General features: G+C 40.2%; 1 protein-coding gene and 1 long non-coding RNA gene across 7 annotated transcripts in view; one reads left to right on the forward strand and one right to left on the reverse strand.

Moving 5' to 3' along the window:
- The window catches only part of USP1 (ubiquitin specific peptidase 1), a 111046-nt gene extending 83838 nt beyond the window's left edge, over positions 1 to 27208 (forward strand). For 3 of the 6 annotated variants that reach the window (XM_039255276.1, XM_039255275.1, XM_039255277.1), the window contains 8 exons: positions 16991 to 17226; positions 19412 to 19532; positions 20298 to 20402; positions 20905 to 21065; positions 22685 to 23376; positions 24075 to 24245; positions 24906 to 25107; positions 26141 to 27208. In XM_039255276.1, the coding sequence (XP_039111207.1) occupies positions 17057 to 17226; positions 19412 to 19532; positions 20298 to 20402; positions 20905 to 21065; positions 22685 to 23376; positions 24075 to 24245; positions 24906 to 25107; positions 26141 to 26873 (2355 nt within the window). In that variant the 5' untranslated portion in view covers positions 16991 to 17056 and the 3' untranslated portion in view covers positions 26874 to 27208. Of the gene's footprint in view, positions 1 to 12892; positions 13302 to 14062; positions 14815 to 16990; positions 17227 to 19411; positions 19533 to 20297; positions 20403 to 20904; positions 21066 to 22684; positions 23377 to 24074; positions 24246 to 24905; positions 25108 to 26140 lie in introns of those variants that run through there. The other 3 variants (XM_039255278.1, XM_039255274.1, XM_039255279.1) reach the window with 3 other exon arrangements.
- Positions 14061 to 27506, reverse strand: LOC120247410. The gene is made up of 3 exons (XR_005532302.1): positions 27420 to 27506; positions 19174 to 19176; positions 14061 to 14072 (listed from the first exon to the last, which is right to left on the reverse strand). It is a non-coding gene; the product is annotated as an uncharacterized LOC120247410 (long non-coding RNA).
- Between the last annotated feature and the right edge of the window lie 47 nt (positions 27507 to 27553).

Raw genomic sequence — 27553 nt, forward strand, 5'->3', positions numbered from 1 at the left:
AGAGCTCCAAGTACCTTCAGCCCTCCAGCCAGCCTTTCCAATGTCCTCCTAATTCCTAATGGTGGGAATTTCTTTTAATCAGCTTGCAGAATCCACTCTCCTGTTTGGGAATGAATCTCCCAGTATTGACACCAGAGCTACAGACTTGGTTCTCAGCCCCACTGCTGTAAAGCAGCACCTGCCTCAGAATACAAAAATAGTTCAAATAGCAGAGGTGTCTAATAAACTTTAACAGATTCCTGTCTCTAACCTATTCCCTTTTGAGAGATACATACTCTTTCTTCTTAGTTTCTCTACCCCTACTCATTAAGTGGGCCAAGATTTCATGGAAAAGTATCATGCCAGAATTCCTTTCTTCCAAAAGGGAGAACTAGTTCTACACTTTGACGATAGTAATCAAAATAGCCAATCGGGAATTAATTAATTAATTAAATGATACTTCAGCATTTTTTATTTGTTCCATCTCCAGCAGCACTGTATAGCTGAGTCTGGGGACACTGATTGTTTGTTCCTGTTGGATTAGCTACCGTCCTCCTTACAGGCAAAGTCCTGAGTTGGGTATTGGCATAATGCACAGGGCACCTCCCATCAAGAGTCAGATCAATTCCTCAAAAGCTCCCCCCAGAATACCCTACAGATAAAGAAGCCCTTCAAGACATCAAGCCCGTAACAAAAGATTACAAGGCTCAGGGCTTCATTATCCTCTACACTAGTCCCTATAATATCACCCTTTTATCTGTGAGAAAACCCAATGTCTGAGGATGGAGGTTTGTCCAGGACCTCTGAGCCATAAATAACCCTGTTATCCTTGTATTCTTGGCCCCCTGTCGTTGCTGACCCCCATGAACTCTTGACATCCATTCCCACTGAAAGCAAATTTTTCACTGTAATCAATCTAGACGGTGTATTTTTTTTAGTGTTCCAGTTGATAAGGATATCTTTTTGCTTTTACTTGGGAAGAATGGAAATACACCTAGACAGTAATGCCCCAGGATTTTGTAGAGTCTTTATTTTCCACAAACCCTAGAAATTTGTTTGGATGACAGAAAGTTTTCTGCAGCCTCCACTTTGTTACAATACATAGATGATTTGCTTTTTTGCTCCCCTTCTCAAACCTCTTTGCTAGAAGACAGTGTCCACCTGTTAAAACTTTTGGCTGTCTTCTTAAACTCAGGTTCAATATTTACAGTATCTGATTTTGAAACAAGGGCCACATCTAGATTCAAATTAATTTGAATTCAAATTAATTCCTTGTCCAAAATTTATTCGATGCCATACTTTTGCTAACTGCTCTGGCTATCATTAAGGTTCCTACGCATTGCAGACTCAACTCCTTTGGGCTCACATGAAACCAATAATCAAACCTATGTCATGGTCCAAAGGGATGGTAATTTGGAGAAACTGACAATAAAAGATATCTAACAATTGGCCCCAGAGAGGGAAAAACAACATTGGAAAACTAGTAAGTCTGGTTTGGACCAAATAAGAATCCAGCCCTACCAGAAATTCTAATATTCCCACCACTGAACACTGAACATGGGTTAAACCATTTGTCTACCGACAAAATTATAGCATTTATAAATCAGTATTGGTGGGGAAATACTAATAAGGCCACCAAAAGTGCCTTCCTCACCTGCCCCACCTGTCCAAAGTAGAATCCAAAGAAACCTATACATATAAATGGATTGTGTAGAACTTCCCCATCTTATGGATAAAAATATGTTTTAGTCATAGTATGTATGCTTTCTCTCTGGACCAAAGCTTTCTCTTGTAGATAGGCCATGTTTCTTTTGTTGCTAAAACTCTGTTAGAAAAGATTATCCCTAGGGTGCCTGGCTAGCACAGTTGGTAGAGCATGCAACTCTTAATCCCAGGGTTGTAAATTTGTGCCCCACTTGGGTGTATAGGTTACTTAAAAATAAAATCTTAAAAGATTACTCTTGCCTGGGGACCTCCCCTTGAACTTCATAGTGATTGCGGAACCCCTTTGACCAGTCAGGTGCTTCAACAAGTCTGTGCTCTTTGGCCAGTTTTACAATGCTTTTATTGTGCATACCATCATGAATCCTCAGGGTTAGTGGGACACACTAATGGCATCATTAAGACTCAAATGGCAAAATTTGTAGAAACCCTCAAAATGCATTGGCCGAAAGGATTTCCATTGTTCCTTCAAATCTCAGACCCACCCCGTTGGGAACTCATAGACTTTCATCCTTCGAGACAGTCACAGGACATCCAATGCACTTGGCCCCTGCCTCCTTTGAGCCACAGTTGATAAAAGGGGATATACTTCGATATTGTAAAGGCCCAATTTCTTCTATTAAAACTAACGTGCTTTGGTAGAGCAATCTTTTCACTGTGCACTCCCAGGAGATGAAGACCTTGGCAACCTGTAGATTTCAGAAGACACCTTCAGAAAGACTCTCTTCAACCTCACTGGAAAAGCCTTCATCAGGAAATGCTCATCAACCTTTATGCCACCAAAGGTCAGACAACAGACTCTTGGATTCATGTGGCACATCTGAAGAAAGCACCAAGCCCTGACTGGACCCACACATCATCTGGTGACCTAAAAGTAAAGACTTCTTGGGATTGAAGCCGATGACATGTGATGAGACGGCCTTCCCAAGATGTCTGGACTGGGCCTATATACCTTTTCCTCATTGTTGCTGCTTCTATCCCTTTTGTGGAAAGACCACGCCCTTATCTGGTTTTTCAAATTGATACAAAAGGGGGTAACCTCTTACAGCCTTTTGGAAATAGCGTCATCCTGATCCTATGACAAATTAATTTTCATTTGCTTTTTTTGAAGGCTTAGACAATTTAGAATTCACAAAAAGTCTTTTCTCTTCAGAACCATTAACTGACTTTCGATTCTGATCCAAAGTCATGGTTTCTGAATTTGAGCTCTACAGTATTACTGGTAATACATTTGGTTCCAAACAGTTCTTTTGAGATAACACTTTTTCAAAACCCTTTTGCAGTTTTGCTGTTTTGCAGAAAGTTCATCAGCTATTGCCTCATGTTTATACCTGTACTGTCTCTTCCCAAATGCACTCAGTTAATTCTTTAGTGTGCCTTTGCAGTGTTCACTATTTTGTGTTCATGGTTGCTTTAGGCAGAGACTTCTAGGAAGCATACATGACTCCAGGTTTGCCATCATGAGAGTGCCTTTCTCCCCTGAATAATGATAACAAGTGCCAACAAATATCTCAGTTGGCTACTTCCAAACCTAGAGTCCTGGTTTTTGAACCATCATACATGATTTGGAATTGTCATGTTACTTCTACTTCTTCTGTTTTATGGAATTATTTTAAGTTTTATATTTTGTCACCTGTCAAAAGTTTTTTAAATTATGTACCCAATAAGATGCTGCTGGCTCAATGCTTTGAAATGATCTCCAACACTTACAGTCTTAATAAATATCTATAGATGGGAGATGCCTGAGAGATCTCCCCCCAACCTTCCTTGTTACTCAGATGTGGCCTCAGTGTTTTTTAACTGCTATGCTCCTCTCTGATGTGGGACATGGCAACTAGGAAACGTTCTTCCTGGCACTGAGGGACAGAACCACTAAATATGGAGAAGCTAACTCTTGATCAGTGATGCTTTCAAAGAAAGATCTTGAACAAAAGGGGGAATGTCAAAATTAATAATAGGAAGTATCATTTAGAATGAAGCTTGGAGGCCAGCAAGGGGAGCTCTTACACTCCTTGGCAATTGCAGGAAGAGAGAGGGACCTTGCGAGTGGATACTACTTTAATCAATCCAGCAGAAAGAAGAAAGTTTTTCTTCCCAGCAACAGCCCAGCCAACGAATGACTGTCACAAGTCAGCCAATGAAAAGCTACTATACTTTAAAATCCCAGTTTACTCCAGTGGACTTTTTGCTTATAATAGCCTTCCCAGCTCCCCCCTTTCCTCTATAAAAAAGGGTTCCATTCCTTTGTTCTCTAGCTTTGCCAATGGTTTTGCCTTAGTTTGCTTGTTCTAGATTGTAATTCTCTGCTATTACTGAACAAAACTATTGCTGGTAAAATAACTGGCAGTTTTATTTTTTAAGGTTAACACCCTGAGTGATAGGACTTATACTTTAAGATAATATTCACAGGAAGACTGGAGTAATTTGTTATATTAATGACCCCAATAACTCAGCATCCCATCCTCCCCCATATCCATGCCCTGTGAAAATCCTTGACTTTGGTTTTAGCCATGGAATTTGCTTTGGCCAAAGGGAGTAATACAGACAGAGGATTGGTACTTGCTTGTACACTGGGTTTTGCCCTCATGGAAGTCTGCTTACCATGACCTGTGGAGAAGACCCATGCCACCTCTTTGAAGAGGAGGATCTAAAGGAGACGGAAGCCTGGCCAACCTCACTGATTCCAGTCCCCAGGTGATCCTCCCGTCTGAATGCAGCCTCTGAGGGAACGTGGCCAACCCACAGAATCATGAAAAATAAGAAATTGTTGCTTGAGGTCACCAAGTTTTGGGGTGGCTCCATACCAAGATGTACACAAAATCTAAATCTGAAGTAGTTAGGCTGAAAGATAATCACCACACAGTCCTCATGTCAGAGCCAACTGTATTCTTCTTGGATTGAAAAATATATGCATTCTTTTCAAAGCCCAGAATGAAATGGCAAAGTAATATACAATAACTTATGACATACTTAATTAGGTTTATTTTTTTAAATTATGGTTTATAAGCCTTCAATAATACTGTGGTTTAAACATGTAATATGGTAAAACAACATATTATGTAGTACATTCAAGCTAGTAAGAAAATAATTTTAAAGATAGATCTGGAATTTGCTAGAAGGCAAGGATGCTTACAGAATGTTGAGAGACTGGAGTGCCTGGGTGGCCCAGTCTGTTAAGCATCAGGCTATGGCTCAGGTCATGATCTTGTGGTCTGTGAGTTCAAGGCCCACATTGGGCTTTGTGCTGACAGCTCAGAGCCTGGAGCCTACTTTGCAATCTGTGTCTCCCTCTCTCCCTGCCCCTCCCACTCATGCTCACTCTCTCTCCATCTCTCTCTCTCTCAAAAATAAACATAAAAAAATGTTGAGAAACCTGGAAGCCTGTTTAAAAGGAATCCCCACGGGTTAAAATAGGAGTCTTATTTGCTTCAAAAAATAAATCAAAATTATACTTAATTAAAACATGTTAAGACTATAAAAAGCCATGAGTCCATAATAATACTCATAGTAATACTCTCTTGGAATTTATTTTCTCTCCATGTACTTAGTACTTGATTAAAGTAAACGTTGTTCAGAGTAGAAAAAATATTGAAGTTTAACTGTAGATCTCTCTTCAGGATGGGTTAAATATACAAAGGTTAAGAGACTCTTAATGGTATGAGAAAGACAAGACTCCCTTATCCGTGAAATATAAATAGGCTCGTGAGACTTCCTGCTACCCTCTCAGCACCCACCCCCTTACCGGACATTCCTCTACTAAATTGTTACCAAACATTAAAGTGGAGTAAGGCATTCCCTGAATAGGCAAAGGAAGTCATTCCACCTGACCCTGGGGCTTTAGATTGGGAAATAAGAATTTAAATTCTTGAAGCCAAGTGGATTTTACCTTTTAAACTGACTTTAATTTGTGGAAAGAATCTTTTATTTAAATTTAACTACTGAATAGTGTTTTTATTAGCTGTTTTGAGGTTGGTTGACTTTTGTGGTTACTAAAGATGCTAGATTACGACCAAATATTCACATACTGAGCTTTTTTTTTTTTTTTTTTTTTTAAACTAGCACTTAGAAGGTGAAGGTTGGAAGAACTGGTACTCCAATCTCAAATAATCTATTCCTGTTGAGCCTATTTGCTCTATTTGCTCCTTTCCCAGGAGATGAAATCAGAAAATAATTCGTTTACAGTGCTTAAATACATGTCTATATATATATATATTAGTTTTTACATTTTTTCGAAGTTATACATGTGCATGATTTAAAGAGTTGAATGCTTCCAACAAGACTTCATTTCCCTCAAGGCAACTACTTTCAACTTTAAGCTGATTCTTTGGTATTTAGCTCCACTTATCTAAATAACATGCTCATATTTCAACTTCTTGGTTTTTCAGTCAGCTGTTATCTACTGACTTCCTGATATGGAAGGTAAGGAGTTAGCTTTCTTCTGCACATTCCTCTGCACTTCCACCACACATGTGCACTTCCAGTCTTTTAGTTCTCCTGGTATTGTTACAGCATAATTTGCTCATCATGCCCAATCTGCAGGAAGTCATTGATGTCGGAGATTATGAGATGTTCATCAGGATATCTAAAAGGTGCAGATCTCTTCAGGTTATGTTATCTCACAGGACAGGAATGTTAACATAGCCCCGGGCTGCACTGTAAATGTGTGCTTTTGTCTGTTTTGTGGGAATGCCAACTGTTTCTGATCCTTTCTTAGGATTGGAATAGAAAAGAATGCCTTCATCAAATCAATGATGTTGAGGCTGTATTAATCTACTTTAGCAAATACACTACATCTGGCACAGCAGCTGCCATCAGACTGACTAATTGGTTGAACTTTACAGTAATCTGCTGTCATCCTTCAGAGGTCATCTATTTTTGCACGGCCACATAGTGAGTTAAATGGAGCCATGATGGGAATCTGCAACTCTGTATCCTTTAAACTCCTAAGAGTGGCCCTAATTTCAGTCATTCCTTCCTGAGATACAGTATTATTTTGACTTCTGGTGCCATGTTTGGCTGGGGAGGGGAGGCTTTTTCAGAGACCCCCACTTGGCATTCTGCACTCTGAGGGTTTTTTACTTCACAGGCAAACATCACAGTGGGTCTGTACCAATTGCCAACTACGTGAATCCCATTATACTTTCGGGGACCGCAGAAATGACCATTGGGTGGTCATTGTGGTCAATGACCACATGCCCAATGGACCCACTCTGAGCTGGGTCCCACCCAGTCATTTATTAACTGGTCTCTCTATTGTCCCACTCTAGCAGAGTCATGATGATGCTTTTGGTCTCTGGATATCAATGTTGATTCAGACCCTGTGTCTAACAGTCCTTGAAACGTCTGGGTATTCCCATTTCCCCAGTGTACAATTACCCAGGTAAATGGGTAATTACAATTACCCAGGTAAATGACAAGAGGTACTTTTGGGATGGGCTAGGAAAATCATTACCATTTATATTTGAAATGTAGTAGGGTCCATCCTCCTGAGGGCTCTTCAGTCAGTGGATTCCAAGTCTGTAAACTAGCTCAGGTGTGCAAATGGATTAAGGAATGGTGGGTGACTTTATTGAGTGAAGGATCTTAGCCTCCTGGTCATTATCCTTGATTTTTTTTTTTTTTTTCCTGCTGATACAAACTAAATAGGACCTTTGTTGGCTGCCTTTCTGTTTTGCCCCTAAGGATCCTGTGTCCTGTTAACCACTTCCATAACTGTGTGGGTTAGGGCTACATTATAATTCTTGTAATTCCCTGACTTCTGGTAGTTGAGCACTGCCACTTGGCCTCTACTGCTTTGGGGTCCTGGCATCTGCATTGCCATCAGTGAAGCAGGTTCTAGAGGCCTTTGCAACCTTCAGCCATGACTTGCAGAGTCACCACTGAAATTTTTAGTGGTATTTCCTGCCCTTTGAACCAATGTATTCCTTATGGCCTTGATAAATGCTGTGTCCTCTGAACTGTCCTTCAGAACAGAATTATCATAACCTTTTGGCTGCACATAGCACATCCATTCTAACATATTCACTTCCTTGAGCCTTTTTATCTTTTCACATCCTATCTACCTGCCCTAGAACTTCTGGCATTTTAGTGAAAGTCACTGTTTTTGGTTTTCGTTTGTTTTTGCTTTTGTTTTGTTTTGCTTCATGCTTCTAGGAGCCATTATAGCCTTGAGTTCACATCAACTCTTGAGACCCTGGCTAGGATATTAAATATTTTGTGAGAGTGCTCCACCATCAATAGAATTGTCCCTATGCCATTTTATGGTCTGGCCTCCTTTATCAAGCCCTCTAGGAATCCAGTCCCATAAATACTCCTCAAGCTCCTGATGGTACAGGCTGGCCAGGTCTTACATCTTTTGGGGGGAATAGTCCTTTACCTCCATTATTAGGCACAGTACTTCTCAACTAGGTATGCTATGAGCCTTAATATTAGGCCTACTGTATAGAAGATTTGTGTGTGTGTATGTGTGTGTGTGTGTGGGGTCTACTGAGGGAGGGGAAAACATGTGGCTTTCTAGTTAGAAGCCTCTGAAAAAGTCTTCTAGCAAAGGAAAGTGATAGTTCTGGGTAGGGAGGAGTGAGCCATAGTCAGAAGGCATCTGAAGAGCCTGAGGATTGAAAATCTTTAGAAGCACCACCCAGATGTCCCTTCCATGTATTAGAATGCTAGATTTTCTCAATTAGAGAAGAAATTAGATGTGCCATTTTTGGTTATCGAACCATATTTTAGCCGCTCGAAAGTTCTGGTCTTGTTGCTTGTCGTTCTCCACCTCTTCCCTGCTAATGAGAGCTTTTCTGTGGGTGTGTGGTAAGGACGCTCTCTGGCTTTCACTCCTCACTTGCAATTGCCTATTACCTATTCTCAGTTGTTCATTATTTTTCTGCAACCTATGGAGCTTAGCAATAGCCATCTGATTCTGTCATCCTTATCACTGTTACTTTTACCAACGTCTCAAATGCCTGAAATGTCACACTCTAGTGTTCCCTTCTACCTGGTATATCACCCCATTTGGACTATGACCTTGTGCCAGAGGCTACCTGTGCTTCATCAGCAGGTGGTCCATAATCCATCTCCCAAATTCCATCTTATTGCCTGCTCTCTCCAACCAATCCTGGTATCAGTTATCACAGGTAGCGTTCTTGGGAAGCAGACACTGGGACAGAGCATAGAAGATATAGAAGGAAGGGAGAGGAAGCAGGACTGGGCAGAGAAAGAAGTTAAATTCAAATACAGGTGCAAGAAAGCTTTGAATAACCTGCCCAGAAGTTCCAGAGTGAATATTGTACATCAGAGGTGTCCCATGATGGGCCCTAAAGGCTGAGCCTTTCTATTCTAGTCTTGTGCAATCACTCAATATTGGCTGCCCCGGAGATGTCATAACCTTGGGGAAGGCTTCTCTCTGCAGCTGAAGTAGACTGTGATGGAGGTGACAACTGGAGATATTCCCTGCACCTTGAAGGGTGTTCTGAGCATCATCTCCGTATCTACTACTAGGGCTAACAGAGTTATCGAGCACATCCTCTTCTGCAAAGAACCGAACAATATACTTTTTTAAAAATCTTTTGCTCCTTCAGCTGGAGAAATCTTTTTAATTTATTTTGAGAGGGAGAGAGAGAGGGAGAGGGGCACAGGAAGAGAGAGAATCCCAAGCAGGTGTCACACTCAGAGCAGAGCCAGAGGTGGAGCTCGACCTCATGACCACAAGATCTTGATATGAAGAGTCAGATGCTTAATCGACTGAGCCACTCAGTTGCTTGGGGAAATCTTTTATTTAACCAGGAAAGGAGAAGCATAGCAGAGAATATTTGTCCTCCAATATCAATTGTATACTTCTTCCTTGATATTATGACCCCTTGTTGGACATATAGACATGGAGAATAAAGTTAGTTCTGGCCCATGGGTTGTAAGCAGGAGTGGTGTGTGCAACTTCCAGGAAGTATCCTTCAAGGGAGGAGGCATGATCTTCTTTCCCCTTTTCCCTTTGCTGCTTATTAAAATGTAGACATCATGAGTGTAACTTAAGTAGCCATCTGGACCAGAAGGTAGAAGCCACATGTTGAAAATGGAGGAAATTGGGTCCCTGATGGTCATGGAATCACCACTAATTTAGACTGCCTACGTCTGCACTGTTTATGTGATAAAGAAATAAATGTTCATCTTGGCTGAGGACACTTTAAAAACATATTCTACTTTCCATAGGTTAACCTATTTCTATCTGATGCAGAATGTGATCCCTATAAACTTCGTATAGCACATAACATGACCTTAACATAAAAGTACTGTTGCCTTAGTGGAAGCATTTGGGCAACGTGTGGCAAAGATTCAGATATTGCAACATGGAAAATTAGTGACATTTACTGTCCAGTTGCAAGATGTTTGTGGCATGAAGGGAAATAATTGGAAAAATTTATAGATCTTGGTATTTGCTGGCTTTAAAATTTTGCCAATTTCAGCAAAGTTCTTTGAGAGATTAACTCAGGCCAGTGCTAGTCAATCTGCAAGCAGGGATGAAAAGGTATTCGGCTTTCTCAAGAGGGTAACTCTGTCTATAATCTAAGTGGATTAAGAGTTCTGTAATTTGGAAGGCCTGAAACAAAAACAACTATTTTTATACCTTTTAAGTCAAAGCACACAGAAACCGCCTGTGAATAAAAGCCTTGGAAGGAAGTGTGCCTGTCGTTCAGCCATACAAGGCTTACAAAAATAGGATTAAGAATGCTGTCAAACTGTTAAATCCCATGTTCCAGATGTCCCCAAGGTAGCGGTCATTAAGAGTGAGGTAGGTGCACTGCACATGGAAGCCAGGATATAAGAGTCTTTGGGCTTAAAAATTATATCTTGTCAAGAACTACAGCTGTAATGTCTCTCACATAGTACTGAGTGAAAGGAAAAGGATCAGAGACCTTTCACATTTTTGCATGAATTATTGCCAGATACACCAAGCGTCATACATCCATGGGCTTCCACTCTGGCTACTGACAAGCAGAGTTATGGAGGTTTTGGTATTTATGGAGCAGCATTAGCAGAGGTGTCAATATCTAGCCACTAGTACTGTGGGCTCTAACATTCAGGGTTGAACACGTGTAGTACGCAAGAGCAGGTCACGGTGAGTGTAGTGTAGCTCTGGAGTTGGCAACACGGGCAGCTTTGTGATGGTCATGGGCCCTAGGTATTGCAGGAACAACGTCGTTCAGGAGTCTTCATTTCCTGATCATAAAAGAGTCATCCATATTTCCCTTGGTGGCCAGTTCTGTGAGGACTTTGGGACTCATTCTTGAAAACTAATCTGAGTCTATTTAATCAACATTCCCAAGTATTGAATACTCTTTTTGCTTATACCAGGGGAATGGATTGTATTCTCCTTTAACTGAATCTTGACTGATATTATAAATCATAGAGGAAGAATGGTGGCGGCAGACAATGGGTTCTTAGTTAAGGTAAGAGAAGGGTCACCCAGATGGCTCAGTTGGTTGAGTGTCCAACTTTGGCCCTGGTCATGATCTTGCAGTTCATGGGTTCCAGCCCCATGTTGGACTCTGTGCTGACAGCTCAGAGCCTGGAGCCTGCTTTGGATTCTGTGTCTCCCTCTCTTTCTGCCCCTCCCTTGTTCATGCTCTGTCTCCCTCTGTCTCTCAAAAATGAATGTTTAAAAAAATTTGTTAAAGAGAACTAGAATTAGGAAAATTATAATAGGAAACTAGAATTGGTTATCTCTCCTGGTAGAATTTGAAAGTAGCTATGATTCTATAATTATATGTCTAGTTCTGTCCTTGTTTACTTTGGGTATCAACATTATACTGGCTTCAAAATGAGGTGAGGTGCTTTCTTTTCTGCTCTCAAATAGAAATTGTTAACCCCTTGAAAGAGCTCAAACCCTAGCTTTGAGCTTATTTTACCAAGTGATAGTAGCATTAATTTCCCTTTAGTAGGTTCAAAGTCACTATGTATGTCATAGTGTTCTTTGTATAAATTCAGTGATTAGGAGCTTTAAAGTCTCTCTCTCTTTTTTTTTTTTTTTTTGAAGTTTATTTATTTTGAAAGAGAGGCAGAGAGAGAGGGAGAGAGAAACCCAAGCTATCAGCACAGAACCCAATGTAGGGCTCCATTTCACCAACCACGAGATCACTACCTGAGCTTGAAACCAAGAGTTGAAGGCTTAACCTCCTGAGCCATGCAGGTGCCCCTAAAGTCTTACTCTTAAAATGAGTATTTGGAATGGGTATTGATTCTAAGATGGGTGAATTAAGAGGCAGTTGTCTGGATTTAGAATTCTTGGCTTGGCAAGGGAAATGGTCATCAATACCCTGCAGTTTTTAGGGTAAAGATTTCTACTCTAGGTGATTTCTTCCAGTCTTGTGGTTTTAAATACCATTTGGTGACTCCTAAATTTATATCACTTGATCTAAATTCTCCCCTCAGCTCCAACCTTGCTGACTGTTGGCTCAACTTCTGTTTGTAAAATAGGCATCTCAGTTTTAGTGAGAACAATGCCCCCTCACAACAAACCCGCTACTACCCTAATGTTCCCCATTTTAGCAAAGACCAACCACTGTCCAGTTGCTTTGGGGAAAAAAATAACCCTGGTCATTGTTGTCTTTGTTTTGTTACAACCTATCAAGGGATCCTGTTGACTCTACTTCAAAATATATCCTGAAATGGGGAGACTGGGTAGCTCAATCAGTTGGGCATCCGACTCTTGCTTTTGGCTCAGCTTATGAGCTTGCGGTTCCTGGGATGGAGTCCTGCATCCAGCTCTGTGCTGGCGGCCTAGGGTCTGCTTGGGTGTCTCTCTCCCTCTACCCTTGCTGGCTCTCTCTCGGGATTAAAACCAACCAACCAACCAACCAAACCCAAATACATCCAGAATCCTACCATTTCTCAACATTTCCACTGCTACCTTATTCCAAGCCAAATGATTTATTTCCTGGGTGTCTGAAATAGCCTCCTAGCTAACCTTCCTGCTTGCATTTTTGAAAGTCAACAATCTATCCACCACAAGCAGCCACTTTACAAATTATGCCACTGCCCAGTTCAAAACCATCCAGTGAATTCCATCTCCTCACCCTGCTTAATCAGAGCCCTGCTGATGTCCCTAATCTCATTTCCCACAGTCATCACATCTAGGCTTATTTTGCTGTAAGCACCCTAGCCTGCTTGCTTCTTTCCAGAACACCATGCCTAGCCTGCTTGCTTCTTTCCAGAACACCATGCATGTGAAGCTTGAGGACTTTTTAAAACTTGTTCTCTTTGCCTGAACCATTCATTCTTCCCTGAGATTCCTCCAAGGCTCACTCCACTTTCATTCAGCTGCTCAAATGTCAGCTCAAAGAGGTCTTTCCAGACTATCGCATCTAAAACTGCCCATGCTTTATCTCCTTTCCCTATCACTCATTATATCCTATCATTTTAACTTCTGCCCCTCCCTAGAATGTAAAGCTCCTTCCGAGCAGGGAATGTATTTCATTCACGCCATGTGCCTAGCGCATAGAAAAATGCCTTGCAACTTGGTAGGCACCTAAAAACAAGCTCGATTAAATGAATTTGGACTGAACTTATGCTGTTTAATTGCATCCCTTGCTTTGTGAAGTCACCTCACTAAGGTAAGCATACCAACAAAAGGAAGCAAAAACCAGGTAAGGCTTGGTTCGCCGCATTTGAGCCCCACAGTAAGGGCTCGCGCAGAAGCCCTTTCCAGCTCTCGCAGCCAGAGCTGGGCCTTAAAGTGCTCTTTTCGTTTTCTAGTCTGGCCGGGAAAGGAAAGGAGTAAACGGGAGAAAATGAGGCGTGGAAGGGCTTAGGAAGGAGCCTCAGCGCTACCGTTTACAGTTGAGAATAAGCTGTGATCCATGACGGCGCTGGTTTCTATTGGATGGTCCCAGGGCTGGGGCTGCGATTCCGATCAGAAAGCCCCGGCGCCGAGCACCAAGCAAACCGGTCAGCCATTTTCCGAAATTCGTCTCCCGAGTAACCCCGCCCGAGTTTGTACGCAAGAAGGGGGGGCGGGACTTATTGTGAGGGCCTCATTCCGGAAACCGCGCCCGCGGAGGCGTCCCGCCGTCGAAGATTCACAAAACGCGGAGCGAGATTTAACAGTCGGCGGCGAAACCGCGCACTCGAACGCCAATGAGAGCGGAGGGAGGGGCCTGCTCCTGAAGGGTACTCCGCATCTCCAGCAATGATTGGTGGAGTCCTCCTTTCTTCTTTTTAGTACTGGCTGGGCTGCCGCCGCCCACCCACTTGCTTTTGCCTAGGTACTTCTGATTGGCTCCTTCTGGGTGGTGGTGGGGGGGCAACGTTTGGGGGATTGCTCATCGCAGATTGGTGGATTTGAGCATCTAGCGTCGTTTTCCCGAGGAAGGAGCCCGTCCCATCTCCCTGTCCCGTCTCCCGACCCGTACGCCTTTCCTCAACTCGCGCTCACGAATGGTTAAAAAAAAAAAAAAAAGGGTGTGAGGCTCGAGCCCGCCAGCCAGGCCTCCAGCACCTCGCGCGCGCCCTCAGCAAGGACCCGCGCGAGCTGCCCGTGACGCTGCCTGCGCTGTTTGAAACTGCAGAACCCGTTAGGATCTTGGGAAAACTACCGTTCCAGCTGGTTCCGGAGCCCGTGCATGCCAGGGGGGCAAGTGGCGGTCGCGAGGAGGCTCTTGCCTTTCGCGTCTCTGCAGCGTGGAGACTAGAACTGGCACTTTCGAGGGACGCCACCTCCAATCGCAGTGCTGGCGCGGGCGGAGGCTAAAACACGGGGGTCCTGAGACTGAGGAAAACGCGCCAAGTTCCCCTCGGTGGTGGAGTGGGAAAGACCCTAGCGGTTCAGGCGCTTGGCGAGCGGGACTACTTCTTGCTCTCCTCGCCATCCCGGGGCGGGGGAGGGCGGGGGCGGGCGCCGCTCCGGGGATGTAGTTGTTGCCGGCGCAGGGCAGGACCGAGCGGCAGCCCGGGTTCCCGCTCTTGAGAGCGAATGGTCACTCCCCTGCGAGGAGGGCGATCCGGCCAGGTTTCCCTTGGGTCGGGGCCCCCGCGGGCTCGGGGCAGGGGCTCACCTGTCGCACCCACACACATCCCGGCTGGACTCCGGGCGTCACCGCCGCGGACCTCGCTTTGGGCCATGACCAGGTAAGGAGGGCCTGGGGAGGAGAGGCTGGTGCCTGGGTGCTGAGGCAAGTTGGGCCGGCCCCCGAGGGGGGCTGCCCCAGGACCCCGGCGTCGGCGCCGCGGGGGGAGACGCCGGGACCACTTCGCTGCTGCGCCCTTGCGGAGCTGCCAGCCTAGCCTTCTGGGCACCGGTGGCGGGGAGGAGGGCGTCCCTCCTGCCGCCGCGGGGACGCGGGGAGGCAGGTGCGGGCTGGGCGTAAATAGGCCAACTCGGCGGGCGAGGGACCCGGAGCTGCTGTACGGGCCAGAGTCGCCACGGTCACCGGCTAGCCTCCCGCAGGACCCAGCGCCGAGTCTGACGGGCACGGACCGCGGCACAGCCTCGCCTTTTCACTTTTCGTTCCTAGAGTGGTGCGGGGTAGGGAAAACATGTTTTCACTACGTTGTCCGGTGTCGGGAATTGCTAAATCTTATCGCGCACTTTAATTTTTCCAGAAGTTTTTAGAAAGCCACGTGTTTTAAACCTTTGTCGAGGATGTTTTCCTTGTTTTACATATTTCGTGAAAAATTGGCATGGAGTCGTGTCGTCTTATAAAGGGAAGAACTTGAAACTAATGGGACTGAATGTTCATATTGTCATTTGTTAAAGAGCATTTAATGTTTTCTGCGACATTTGATTTAGACTTCTAGGAGAAATGTTTTTGATGTAACAGCCCCCAGTAGTAAAGCCAGGAGTAAAACATGGTGTAGCCTAATATACGGCACCTGATAAAAATATAATTTCAATAACGTTAAATGGTTAGTAATTTGAGGGAGCCGGGAGGGTATTATTGCTTAGGATTTATCCGTTATTTCACCCGGTTGGTCATTTTTCCTTCTGCTTGTTTAAGTCAGGTTACTCTGTCTCATAGAGAATTCACTTTCCATCATTTGTAAGAATTGGCTTCCAAAAAAAATCTCTTAGGAGAATCATTAATGCTTAGAGATCCCAGACAACTTCACCTAGGCTGGTTTATCGTTCATGATAACTTTCTGTCAGTAGCAGTAAGGCTAGGAGGGTAAGTTGAGTTGGACAGGGGGATGAGGAAATCGGTCAACTTTCCAGTTACTCCTGAGTTGAATCTCCAAAGTGTGGTTTCACAAGCGAGTCCAGTGTCGCGAATTCCCAGATCAGAGACTTTGGAGTGAAATGCTTATTAGCAAAGATGGAGTTTGAGTGAATTTTGTTAGTTTCTGTGTTCATCCTGTTACTGTGTCTGTATTGAAATCATTGCTGAGCTTTTGTTCTCTAATACTCCAGATAATTCCCCCCTGCCCCAGAGATCTTAAATAGGACATGTGTATAAAATAACTACCACAAATATTTCATCCAAGAGTTTTAACAGTGAAAAAGGTTGTAAAAGGTAAAATCTTTTTTTCTACTCAAAGGAGCACTTAACAAAATGGATAGTTTAAAAAAAGGTTTTGGAAAATCAGCATATCGTGTCTAGTGCATAACAATTCGGTATGCACAAAGTGCAGCAGTTCTTTGCACCACTTTCTCAACTTTGCATCTTTTATTACTTTTCAAATTTTTAGGTATAACTGAAAGCCAGATCTATGCCTCTGCTTCTATCCAAATTAAACTTTTTAATTGGAGTATAGTTGACACACAATGTTACATTAGTTTCTGGTGTACAACATAGTGACTTGTGCAAATTATATGCCTTTTTAGAGACTTTATTTCATGTATTCATATTAATAACCAGAAGAGGCTTTGGAAGAAGACCACCTTCATTTCCAGCACTCTTGACTTCCCATTCATCCTTTTCTTTTTCACCTGGGACTTTAGAATTAGAGATGGTCTTTGCTCAGTCAATATTTTCTGAATGAATTAAAATAAAAGTTAACTTTTTACTCAATACTGCTTTACTGTAGGTCCACTAAAATGGGGCTCTTTTGTGGTGTGACCCTTAATCTCCTAGGATAATTAAAGTTCAGTATCTGATATTTTTGGTTGTTTAAGAAAGGTAAGGACAAATGACAAGCTCCTTCATTTAAGCAGTAAACATTGAGTGCTTATTATTGGCCAAGGATTGGCTTTTCAAAGGCGGAGATCTAATTAGTACCATTCCTTGGTAAGTTTTCAAAATTTAATGATCTTATTGCCTACAGCTCATAATTGAAAATAATGAAACCTTTTCTCTGTGATTAACAGATATGATTGGTGATTACATCCTTGTATAAATTAATTCTTGTCAACTCCTTGGGATTTGAAGAGAAAATGCCTGGTGTCATACCTAGTGAAAGTAATGGGCTTTCAAAAGGTAGCCCATCCAAAAAAAACAGACTTTCCTTGAAGTTTTTTCAGAAAAAGGAAACTAAGAGAGCCTTGGATTTCACAGATTCTCAAGAAAATGAAGAAAAGGCTTCTGAATATAGAGGATCTGAAATGTATGTATCTTAAGTATATTTCTGTACTTTTAAAATTCCGTATCAGTGAAGAAGCAGCAAACTTCGTTACCTCCAATTTGACCTGATAGTCTATGAAGGCAAAAACACACAGCAGTGAGACCAACCTAGCAGTGTACAGTAGAAACAGCAAAACTATAAATAAACGTAAAAAGGTGTGGGGTGAGGGGAGGAGTCCCTGGGTGGCTCAGTCGGTTAACCTCCAACTTCAGCTCAGTTCATGGGTTGGAGTCCCCTGTTGGTCTCTGTGCTGACAGCTCAGAGCCTGGAGCCTGCTTCAGATTCTGTGTCTCCCTCTCTCTCTGCCCCTCCCCCATTCATGCTCTGTCTCTGCCTCTTAATAATTAAATGGTAAAAAAAAATTTTTTTTTGAGAAACCACAAAACTGGCTGGTTCACCACAGGATCACATGCATAATGTTAACCCATTTACATTGATGGTTAACCGGTTAGATTAACTTGGAGAATATTTGTTGGCTAAAATTATTATTCAATTTGTACTTATTTGTAGTGTAACACATTCTGTGTAAGAGTAAAGAAATACATGATTTTTATTTTTGGTTCAGAGGACTTGACAGACTTGTGTATAGAATTATCAAACCTGTTAGTATGTAGTTGTCAGTAAGATAAAAATAAATCCTTTGCAAATCCTTTAGTGATTGAAATCTGAACAAAATGGAATACTTTAGTACAGTTGGAGTTGGAATCTACACTACCTCGCTATTCAGCAAATAGGTGCACTTCTATATAACTAAAATGGATTTGGTCCCATGTGTAATTTCCTAGTATTTACCAATAATCAGTTTAGGATTCTGTTTACCAGCATTCATGGCTATAAATTCTTTTTTTTTTTTTTTTACAAATAGTTTATTGTCAAATTAGTTTCCACATAACACTCAGTGCTCATCCCCAAAGTGCCCTCCTCCATGCCCATCCATCAGTCCTCAGTTTTTGTCAGCACTCAAGAGTCTCTCATGGTTTGCCTCTCTCCCTTTCCCCCACCATTTCCGCCCTTCTTCTCCCCCTTGTTCCTCCGTCAAGTTCCTCCTAATCCTCCTATACGTGCAAACATATGATATTTGTCCTTCTCTGCCTGACTTATTTCGCTCAGCATAACACCCTCAAGGTCCATCCATGTTGCTACACATGGCCAGATTTCATTGTTTCTCATTGCCATGTAGTATTCCATGGTATAGATAAACCACATCTTCTTGATCCATTCATCTGTTGATGGACACTTAGGCTCTTTCCATGTTTTAGCTATTGTGGAGAGTGCTGCTATGAACATTGGGGTACATGTGCTCCTATGCCTCAGCATTTCTGTATCCCTTGGGTAAATTCCTAGCAGTGCTATTGCTGGGTCATAGGGGAGTTCTATTGTTAGTTTCCTGAGGAACCTCCACACTGTTTTCCAGAGGGGCTGTACCAGTTTACATTCCCACCAACAGTGTAGGAGGGTGCCCGTTTCTCCACATCCTCGCCAGCATCTAGAGTTCTCTGATTTGCTCATTTTAGCCACTCTGACTGGCGTGAGGTGGTATCTCAGTGTGGTTTTGATTTGTATTTCCCTGATGAGGAGGGAGGCTGAGCATCGTTTCATGTGTCTGTTGGCATGGCTATAAATTCTTGAGGTGCCAGAGTAGTAGCTAGCCGCTATAAAATAATAAAAATTCTGTGAGGATCTATTATTTATTAAAGTAAGTTAAAAGAATTATAACTTGAACAATTCATTTTAAAGTGAAGGACAACTGTGTAATTTTCTTTATAGATTCTTTTTAATCTTAGTATCAGAATCTGACCTCTTAGGTGGTGCATCCTCTCCGAGATATTGTCAGAGTCAGCTTATTTCCAGGTTTCTGTTCAGGGTTGGAGTATTTTTAAAAATTACGTAGGTTTAACTAATCACAGTACCAGTTCCTCAATATTTTACTCTCTAAAATGGGATTAATAGCTCATGAAGGAATTGTTGGAGGCTTGTTGTATATAATGGTTTTAAAGTGCTTATAAAACTTTTATTCTGAATATGTAGAAATTTTTCCACCTGTATATATTTCTTCAGGTGTCACCTGAATAAAATCCCTATCTCGGTTTATACAACTTTTGGGAAAAGACTGTATCTTTGTTTAAGAAACTATACTTCATAATACTTCTCTGCTTATACTTTATAGTGATCAAGTTGTTCCTGCAGCACAGTCCTCACCTATAAACTGTGAGAAGAGAGAAAACTTGCTACCATTTGTGGGACTGAATAATCTCGGCAATACTTGTTATCTTAATAGTATACTTCAGGTAAGTTGAGAATTTTGCTATTAATAAAGCTTTAGTAAGCAAAACATGGTACAACATTTAATGTTTCTGAGAATTTCAGATTGGAGTATTTTAGTTGTCCATATGGTCTTTGCCTTTGATTGTAAATGAACTGGAATGAACCAAAGTACTGATTCTAAATTACATGTTACAAGCTTCCTTTGGGGTAAGAGAAAGTAACATATTAAATAAAATTGGGCTAGCAAAATTGAATTGACATTGGTTAACTGGAAGATGCCAAATCTTTGGTTTTTCTGCCTTCCTAGTGCTACGATGATGTGTATCATAACCTTTGGAACTCTGTTTTATGTTGTACTCTTAGAACCATAAGTCCTAGCAATATGTGTCTTGCTTCCAGTGAGGGAAGACAGTGAGCCTCTCTGATGAAATATAATTTTTCATACAATAGTAATTTCAGAATTTTAACTAATGCACATTTAAAAATGCTCTATAGGGGCACCTGGGTGGCTCAGAGTCGGTTGAGTGTCCGACTTCGGCTCAGGTCATGATCTCGTGGTTCATGAGTTCAAGCCCCATGTTGGGCTTTGTGCTGACAGCTCAGAGCCTGGAGCCTGCTTCGGATTCTGTGTCTCCCTCTCTCTCCCTTCTTTGCTCGTGTGTTGTCTCTCTCTCAAAGTTAAAATTAAAAAAAAAAAAAATTTAATACTCTACAAAAAACATAGCGTTTTAATAATTTTAGTTATATTGTTTGTTCAGTAAACACTCAGACACTCTTACTTTTTATAGGTATTATATTTTTGTCCTGGTTTTAAATCTGGAGTGAAGCACTTATTTAACATTATTTCAAGGAAGAAAGAAGCCCTAAAAGATGAAGCCAGTCAAAAAGATAAGGTAAAAAAAGAACAGAAAATGTACAAAAAGTAAAGTAATGGACATTCACTTGCTTAGAAATTAAAAAGTAATAGATAACACAGGATTTGGGAAGAGGATAACAGACTATTTCTTTGAAATTGAATTTTTTAGTATCCTGTGTTTTCAAGAAAGGCAATTGTTTTCCATTCTTGTAGGTTAGCTACCTAGGTTTTCACCTTCTACAGTGTCTTCTTCTCTTGCCCTCTAATTTATTGCACCCTTGTATCACCTGTTATTTATATATTTTCAGATTCACTCACAACCTTTGACTTACATAATCAGAAAACCATTATCTTTCCCATAATCGAAAATAATAAAAAAATACTCAGAAAATTTTAAAGTTTGTATACCTCCATAGAATTAGAATGAAATTAAATTTGGCCAAGCTAGTATTGTCTAGTGAAACAAAGACAAGAAAAGGGGAAGGTGCTCAATTTGTTCATAAATAAAAATAATGGTTTGTGTGTTTCTTTCTTGACAGGGAAATTGTAAGGAAGATTCTTTGGCAAGTTATGAACTAATATGCAGTTTACAGTCCTTGATCATTTCAGTTGAACAGCTTCAGGCTAGCTTTCTCTTAAATCCAGAGAAATACACTGATGAACTTGCTACTCAGCCAAGGCGACTGCTTAACACACTCAGGTATAGCCTATGATATAATTTTAGGATTCCAACTTAGCAACTTCCTGCTTTCTTTGGAGGAGAGTGATATGTAAACAAACAGGGGGAGTGAAGGGCCAGGAAAATAGAAACTACAGATCCTTCAGTCTCTGGTATCCCAGAGGCTCTGGAAATTAGAAATCTTTTTGTAAGTTTGGTACTAAATTCATAAGATATGAATTGGTATTAATAGTCTGTTTTTATTTATAATGTGAATATTCATACATTTTTCAGTAGAAATAGTAATATGTTTAATTATGGGATACTGCCCCTTCTCAGGTTAAAAAAAATTTGTTACATGCCATATTTTTTTTAGTCTGAAAATTAGTGAATTCTCAGATTTGGTCATAAGAGATTTAAGGTTAGCACTTAGAGGTTTTTATTCAAAATATATTCTGCATAAGAACTATAAATTCCAATGTTCCAGTTTTGTTGTATGTGCTTGCATAACTATTAGTTAACTGGATTAGATTCTTTTGTCTTGAATGAAATGATACTCAATATATAAATAGCCTTACCTAATGTTACAGGGTAAGGCTTTAAAAAAGTTACTTAGTTTAAGAATAGACCTAGGTTGGGGCGCCTGGGTGGCTTAGTCGGTTAAGCGTCCGACTTTCGCTTAGGTCATGATCTCGCGGTTCGTGGGTTCGAGCCCCGCGTCGGGCTCTGTGCTGACTGCCAGCTCAGAGCCTGGAGCCTGTTTCAGTCTGTGACTCCCTCTCTCTCTGACCCTCCCCTGCTCACACTGTCTCTCTCTCTCTCTCTCTCCTAGAAATAAATAAAACATTAAAAAATTTAAAATAAATAAATAAATAAATAAAAATAAAGCTGTAGGTTAAGCGTCACGTTTGAAGTCTTCGCTTCCCCTTTGCAGGGCCTCTTTGCAGCTCGACTGTCATGACAAATGACACGTGGGACTGGGCAACCCCAGATGCGNCTCCCTCTCTCTCTGACCCTCCCCTGCTCACGCTCTCTCTCTCTCTCTCTCTCAGAAAAAAAAAAAAAAAAAAAGATTAAAAAAAAAAGAATAGACCTAGGTGAGGGATGCTCGGCTGGCTTAGTTGGTAGAGCACGTAACTCTTGATCTCAGAATTTTGAGTTCAAGCCGCACATTTAGTGTAGAGATTACTTAAAAGTTAAAAAAAAAAAAAAATCTAGGTGTAGTTATTACATGTTTGTTAATGGGCAGTGTAGCCTGTTGGCCAAGAGCAGGTTTGCATCCTGGCTTTGCAGGTCTTTGACCTTGGGCAAGCTACCTTATCTGTAAATCATGGTGATACAGTACTTACCTGAAGGAGTTATTGTGAGAGAGAATTATGTTCTACATCTAATATAAAAAGCATCTTGAATAAAACCTGGTACATGGTAAACTATACAAATACTAGCTGTTACTAGTATTTATTTGTGAAATGAATGAGGTAAAATTTGTTTTTCTTTTTTTAATTACAATTTAGTTAAGTTTCAAATTAGTTGAATAAATGTTTTCAGGTTTTTAAAATAATTTGATATCCCTCTAAATGAATTTCTCTATAGAAAGGATGTGTTTTTTTATATTCTATCTTCAAAACTAGAATAGATAAAATGGAAATTTTTATTTATAGGGAACTCAACCCTATGTATGAAGGATATCTACAGCATGATGCACAGGAAGTATTACAGTGTATTTTGGGAAACATTCAAGAAACATGCCAACTCCTAAAAAAAGAAGAAGTAAAAAATGTGGTAGAATTATCTACTAAGGTAGAAGAAAAACCTCATCAGAAGGAGGAAATGAGTGGTATTAACACCATAGAGATGGACAGTATGAGGCATTCTGAAGACTATAAAGAAAAACTCCCAAAAGGAAATGGGAAAAGAAAAAATGACATTGAATTTGGTAACATAAAGAAAAAAATTAAAGCATCCAAGGAACACCAGTCATTGGAAGAGAACCAGAGACAAACCAGATCAAAAAGGAAAGCTACAGGTGATACATTAGAGATTCCTTCTAAAATAATCCCCAAGTATGTTTCTGAAAATGAAAGTTCAAGACCCTCACAAAAGAAATCAAGAGTTAAAATAAATTGGTTAAAGCCTGCAGCTAAGCAACCCAGCATTCTTTCTAAATTCTGTAGTCTGGGGAAAATAACAACAAACCAGGGATCCAAAGGACAGTCGAAAGAAAATGAATATGATCTTGAAGAGGACTTGGGGAAGTGTGAAAATGAAAACACAACTAATGGTTGTGAACTTGAATCTCCAGGGAATAATGTTAAGTCCGTTAATGTTAATGAAGTTAAGCCCATAAACAAAGGTCAGTATAATTTATTCTTAGACATTGATAGGTAGGAGGATTAACAGCTGCAGAACTGCAGTGTTCTCTTAGATACATGTACAATATAAATGTGGTTCAACTTGTAAGAAAATTTTAACACTGAAGGCGAACTGTATGGTATTTTAACCACTGTGCTCAGATGTGTGTGTATAAATCTCAATAATCTTAAGGTATGGTAATTTATGGCTTATAAACAAGAGGAATTCCTTACATTTCAATGGAAAGAAAATTATTTTACTCCCTCCATATGTAGTACTGGACAATAAACCTCATGAAAGATACTGCATTTAATGAAATACAGTTTTAGAGAACTAAGTAGTTCTACTGTAGTTGAACTGGACATCTACCTAATTGCGTCCAGCTCTCAACGGGAAATGTGTGGTATTGATGTGGTTAATGGTTTTACCAAAGGGGTCATGCTTTTTTGGGGGGTTTCTATAGGAGTTTTTTTTGGAAGGGAGTTAAGATGACACAATTGTGACTTTCTTTTTTAGAGACAACAGTAATTCATATTCAAAAGTATCTTTACAGGGAATTTATGTATCATGAATAAGATACTTAATGTTAATAAGCAAGTTTAGATGTAAAAATCAGCCTTTTATTCATGATACACTGGAAATGAAATATTGGTTATTTGGGTTGTGCTGAGCTGAAAAATTTTCCTGTTTTTGTTTTAGGTGCAGAGCAAATTGGTTTTGAGCTAGTAGAGAAATTATTTCAAGGTCAGCTGGTATTAAGGACTCGTTGCTTAGAATGTGAAAGTTTAACAGAAAGAAGAGAAGATTTTCAGGACATCAGTGTGCCAGTACAAGAAGATGAGCTTTCCAAAGTAGAGGAGAGTTCTGAAAGTAAGCAAATTGGAGTCTTATATGGATGATGGAATAAGTAGTTTTCTTCAAAAAAACAGTCTAATAGTAACTTGTGTAATTATGGGGAAAAAATGTGGTATAATAATATCTTCTGCTCGTGTAGACTCAGTTGTTAAGTTAATATTTGGAAGATTGTGGTATCTTTATTTTGATGTGTAGAGTATGTTATAATGGGAAAAGAAATGCTTTAATAAGTTTTAGGTACCCCAGTCTTAGAGCTACAGGAAATATTTTTGTTCACAATATTTGAGCCGCTGTTTTGTTTAGTATAAAATGACAAAAAGTAGGGAAACGTTTATAGGGAGTGATCATGAGACTGGCTTACCTGTTCAGATATCGGAAGTTGGCCATTAAAGTGTAAACTAAAGTCTGTCTTAGCATTGAATCAGAGACTAAGGTTATCATTTTGCTGGCCTTATCACCTAAATACTTTATACTTGGCTGGCCAAGTATAAATATTTAGAAGATATGTGTCCTATTGAGGATGAGCTTAAGTTTCTGAAACTAAAAAGAAATGTCTTTACTTTTGGGAAGGATTAGTCAAATGAAATTGCATGATAATTTTGAACATAGAAATTGCTTAATTTTTAAATGTCTGAGAGGTTTTTCATTAGTGAGTGAAAGGATTCTCTTCTATAGTTTCTCCAGAGCCAAAAACAGAAATGAAGACCCTGAGATGGGCAATTTCACAGTTTGCCTCAGTGGAGAGGATTGTAGGAGAAGATAAATATTTCTGTGAAAATTGCCGTCATTATACTGAAGCTGAACGAAGTCTTTTGTTTGACAAAATGCCTGAAGTTATAACTATTCATTTGAAGTGCTTTGCTGCTAGTGGCTTGGAGTGAGTATTATAAATAAAAGCTTTATGAAAGAAATGAGCTGGTATAAGAAGTTTTGTTCAAAATACTGTAATAGTAACAACATAGTGTAATAGCATAATATAAGGTCCTGAAGTAGTTTATAAAGATAATAAGAGAACAAACTTGTCTAAGGTTAACAGTTTACTTGTAAAATGCATCAGCTTAAATCCTTTTGGTATGAATATATAGTCTAGGGGTCTTCCCACATCTTTTAATCTTCATTTTTATCAGACACAGTTTCAAGTTGAAGTGATTAAAGCAGGAACCAGATCTTGTATATATCAAGGTTTTTTGAGGGGTGAAAAAGGCAAAATTATATTTAAGGTAAGCCACAGATCAAACTAGTCTTTGAAGATTTTTGATTCTTCTGTTAAAAATTTAAGTACCTTTGTGCCATGTATACATGTCATCGTAGGTCTTATTCCTTCCTATATTAATGAAATGTTTGAAGTTAGTACGAAGGCTTCCAGTAGCTCTACACACTTTATTATTCCGGAAGAGGACATACAGTGCTTTCTTTCAGTGGATTTTTTTCTTTCCTGTTTTTGTTCCCCAAATCTTGCAGTTTTAATGAGACAGCTGTCACATTAAAATTACTTACTAAAGGATTCTGAAGTTAAATTGTATTTTAAGAAACACTGGCTTTCTCATGAAAGTAAAGGGGCACCTGGGTGGCTCAGTTGGTTAAGTTAGCATCCTGTTTGATTTCACTTCAGGGTCATGATCTCACAGTTTGAGTTTGAGCCCCATGTCCAGCTCCGTGTTGACAGTGAGGCACTTGCTTGGGAATCTCTGTCTCCATCTCTCTCTGCCCTTCATCTCATAAACAAACGTTAATTAAATATAGCACTTACTACAATATTTATCTAAATACTATAAATATGCAAAATTAGGGTCTTACTTTTGTTTATGTGAGCACCAAGTCATTCAGACTTCTACTTGGTTTCACATTTGGGTGTAAAAGTGAATATGTAAAGTGGAATTGCAGAAAACTTTCTTTTTTTCCTCCCAAAGGTTTGATTGTTATGGTGGCGGACTTTCCAAGATCAACACTCCTTTACTGACACCTCTTAAACTGTCACTGGAAGAATGGAGCACAAAGCCAACCAACGACAGCTATGGATTATTTGCGGTTGTGATGCATAGCGGCATTACCATCAGTAGTGGGCATTACACTGCTTCTGTTAAAGTCACTGACCTTAACAGTTTAGAACTAGATAAGGGAAATTTTGTGATTGACCAGATGTGTGAAATAGGTAAACCAGAACCATTGAATGAGGAGGAAGCAAGGGGTGTGGTTGAAAATTATGATGAAGAAATGTCAATTAGAGTCAGTGGAAATACACAGCCAAGCAAAGTTTTGAACAAAAAAAATGTAGAAGCTGTTGGACTTCTTGGAGGACAAAAGAGCAAAGCAGATTATGAGCTATACAACAAAGCATCTAATCCTGATAAAGTTGCCAGTACAGCATTTGCTGAAAATAGAAATTCTGAGACTGACAGTACTAATGGGACCCATGAATTTGATACAAACAAGGATTCCAGTGACCAAACAGGCATTAACTTCACTGGATTTGAGAACAAAATTTCATATGTAGTGCAAAGTTTAAAGGAGTATGAGGGGAAGTGGTTACTTTTTGATGATTCTGAAGTAAAAGTTACTGAAGAGAAGGACTTCTTGAATTCTCTTTCCCCTTCTACATCTCCCACATCTACTCCTTACTTGCTATTTTATAAGAAATTATAGAGTATTTTCCTTATGTATATATTAAACAGACCTGGACAAAAGCTGGTAGGTAAAGTTGACTACATCAGAGTCTAGCTTATCTTTTGAAGCTATTGGGTATTATTGGTCTCTCTAAGGTTTTTATATAAATAGTGAAATTTGAATTACTGAAAACCATGTTAATTTTTAGAATTCATTTCCCATAGTAGAGACTAGTGATGCATTAGCTTCTGGGAACAAACTTGTATAGGTTCTTAATTGAATTATCCAAATGGAAACATGTAAACACTTTTGAATTCACACCTATCTTTTGTGTTTGCTTTTTAAAATAAAGTGCTTGTATTTGTATCTCCATATTTTGGAGTAATTATCTATATGATGTTTATAGGTCCTGTGGTTTTCCAGCTAAGAAGAGTCTCATTTCAGTACCTTTAGTTTTTTAAGTCATGAAGCCAGACCTTTAATGGGCTGTATTTAGAGGCACAAAGTCTGGAGTATGTGTGTATTCACAGTAGTGTACATTTTGTGCCTTGAATCACTTTGAAAAGTGTCTCAGAAAACCTGGACAGCTTGAGAAGAATTTTATATGTATTTATGAAAATGATTCTGTATTCTAGTAAATCTTTTCGGGCATGGACTAATTTGTATCTCTTCATAGTCATATTCTGCACGATCTGTATATAGTATATCAGATTTAGAGA

Source organism: Hyaena hyaena, unplaced genomic scaffold, assembly GCF_003009895.1.
Source record: "Hyaena hyaena isolate Hyena2069 unplaced genomic scaffold, ASM300989v1 scaffold_521, whole genome shotgun sequence".
In the NCBI taxonomy this organism is placed as follows: Eukaryota; Metazoa; Chordata; class Mammalia; order Carnivora; family Hyaenidae; genus Hyaena; species Hyaena hyaena.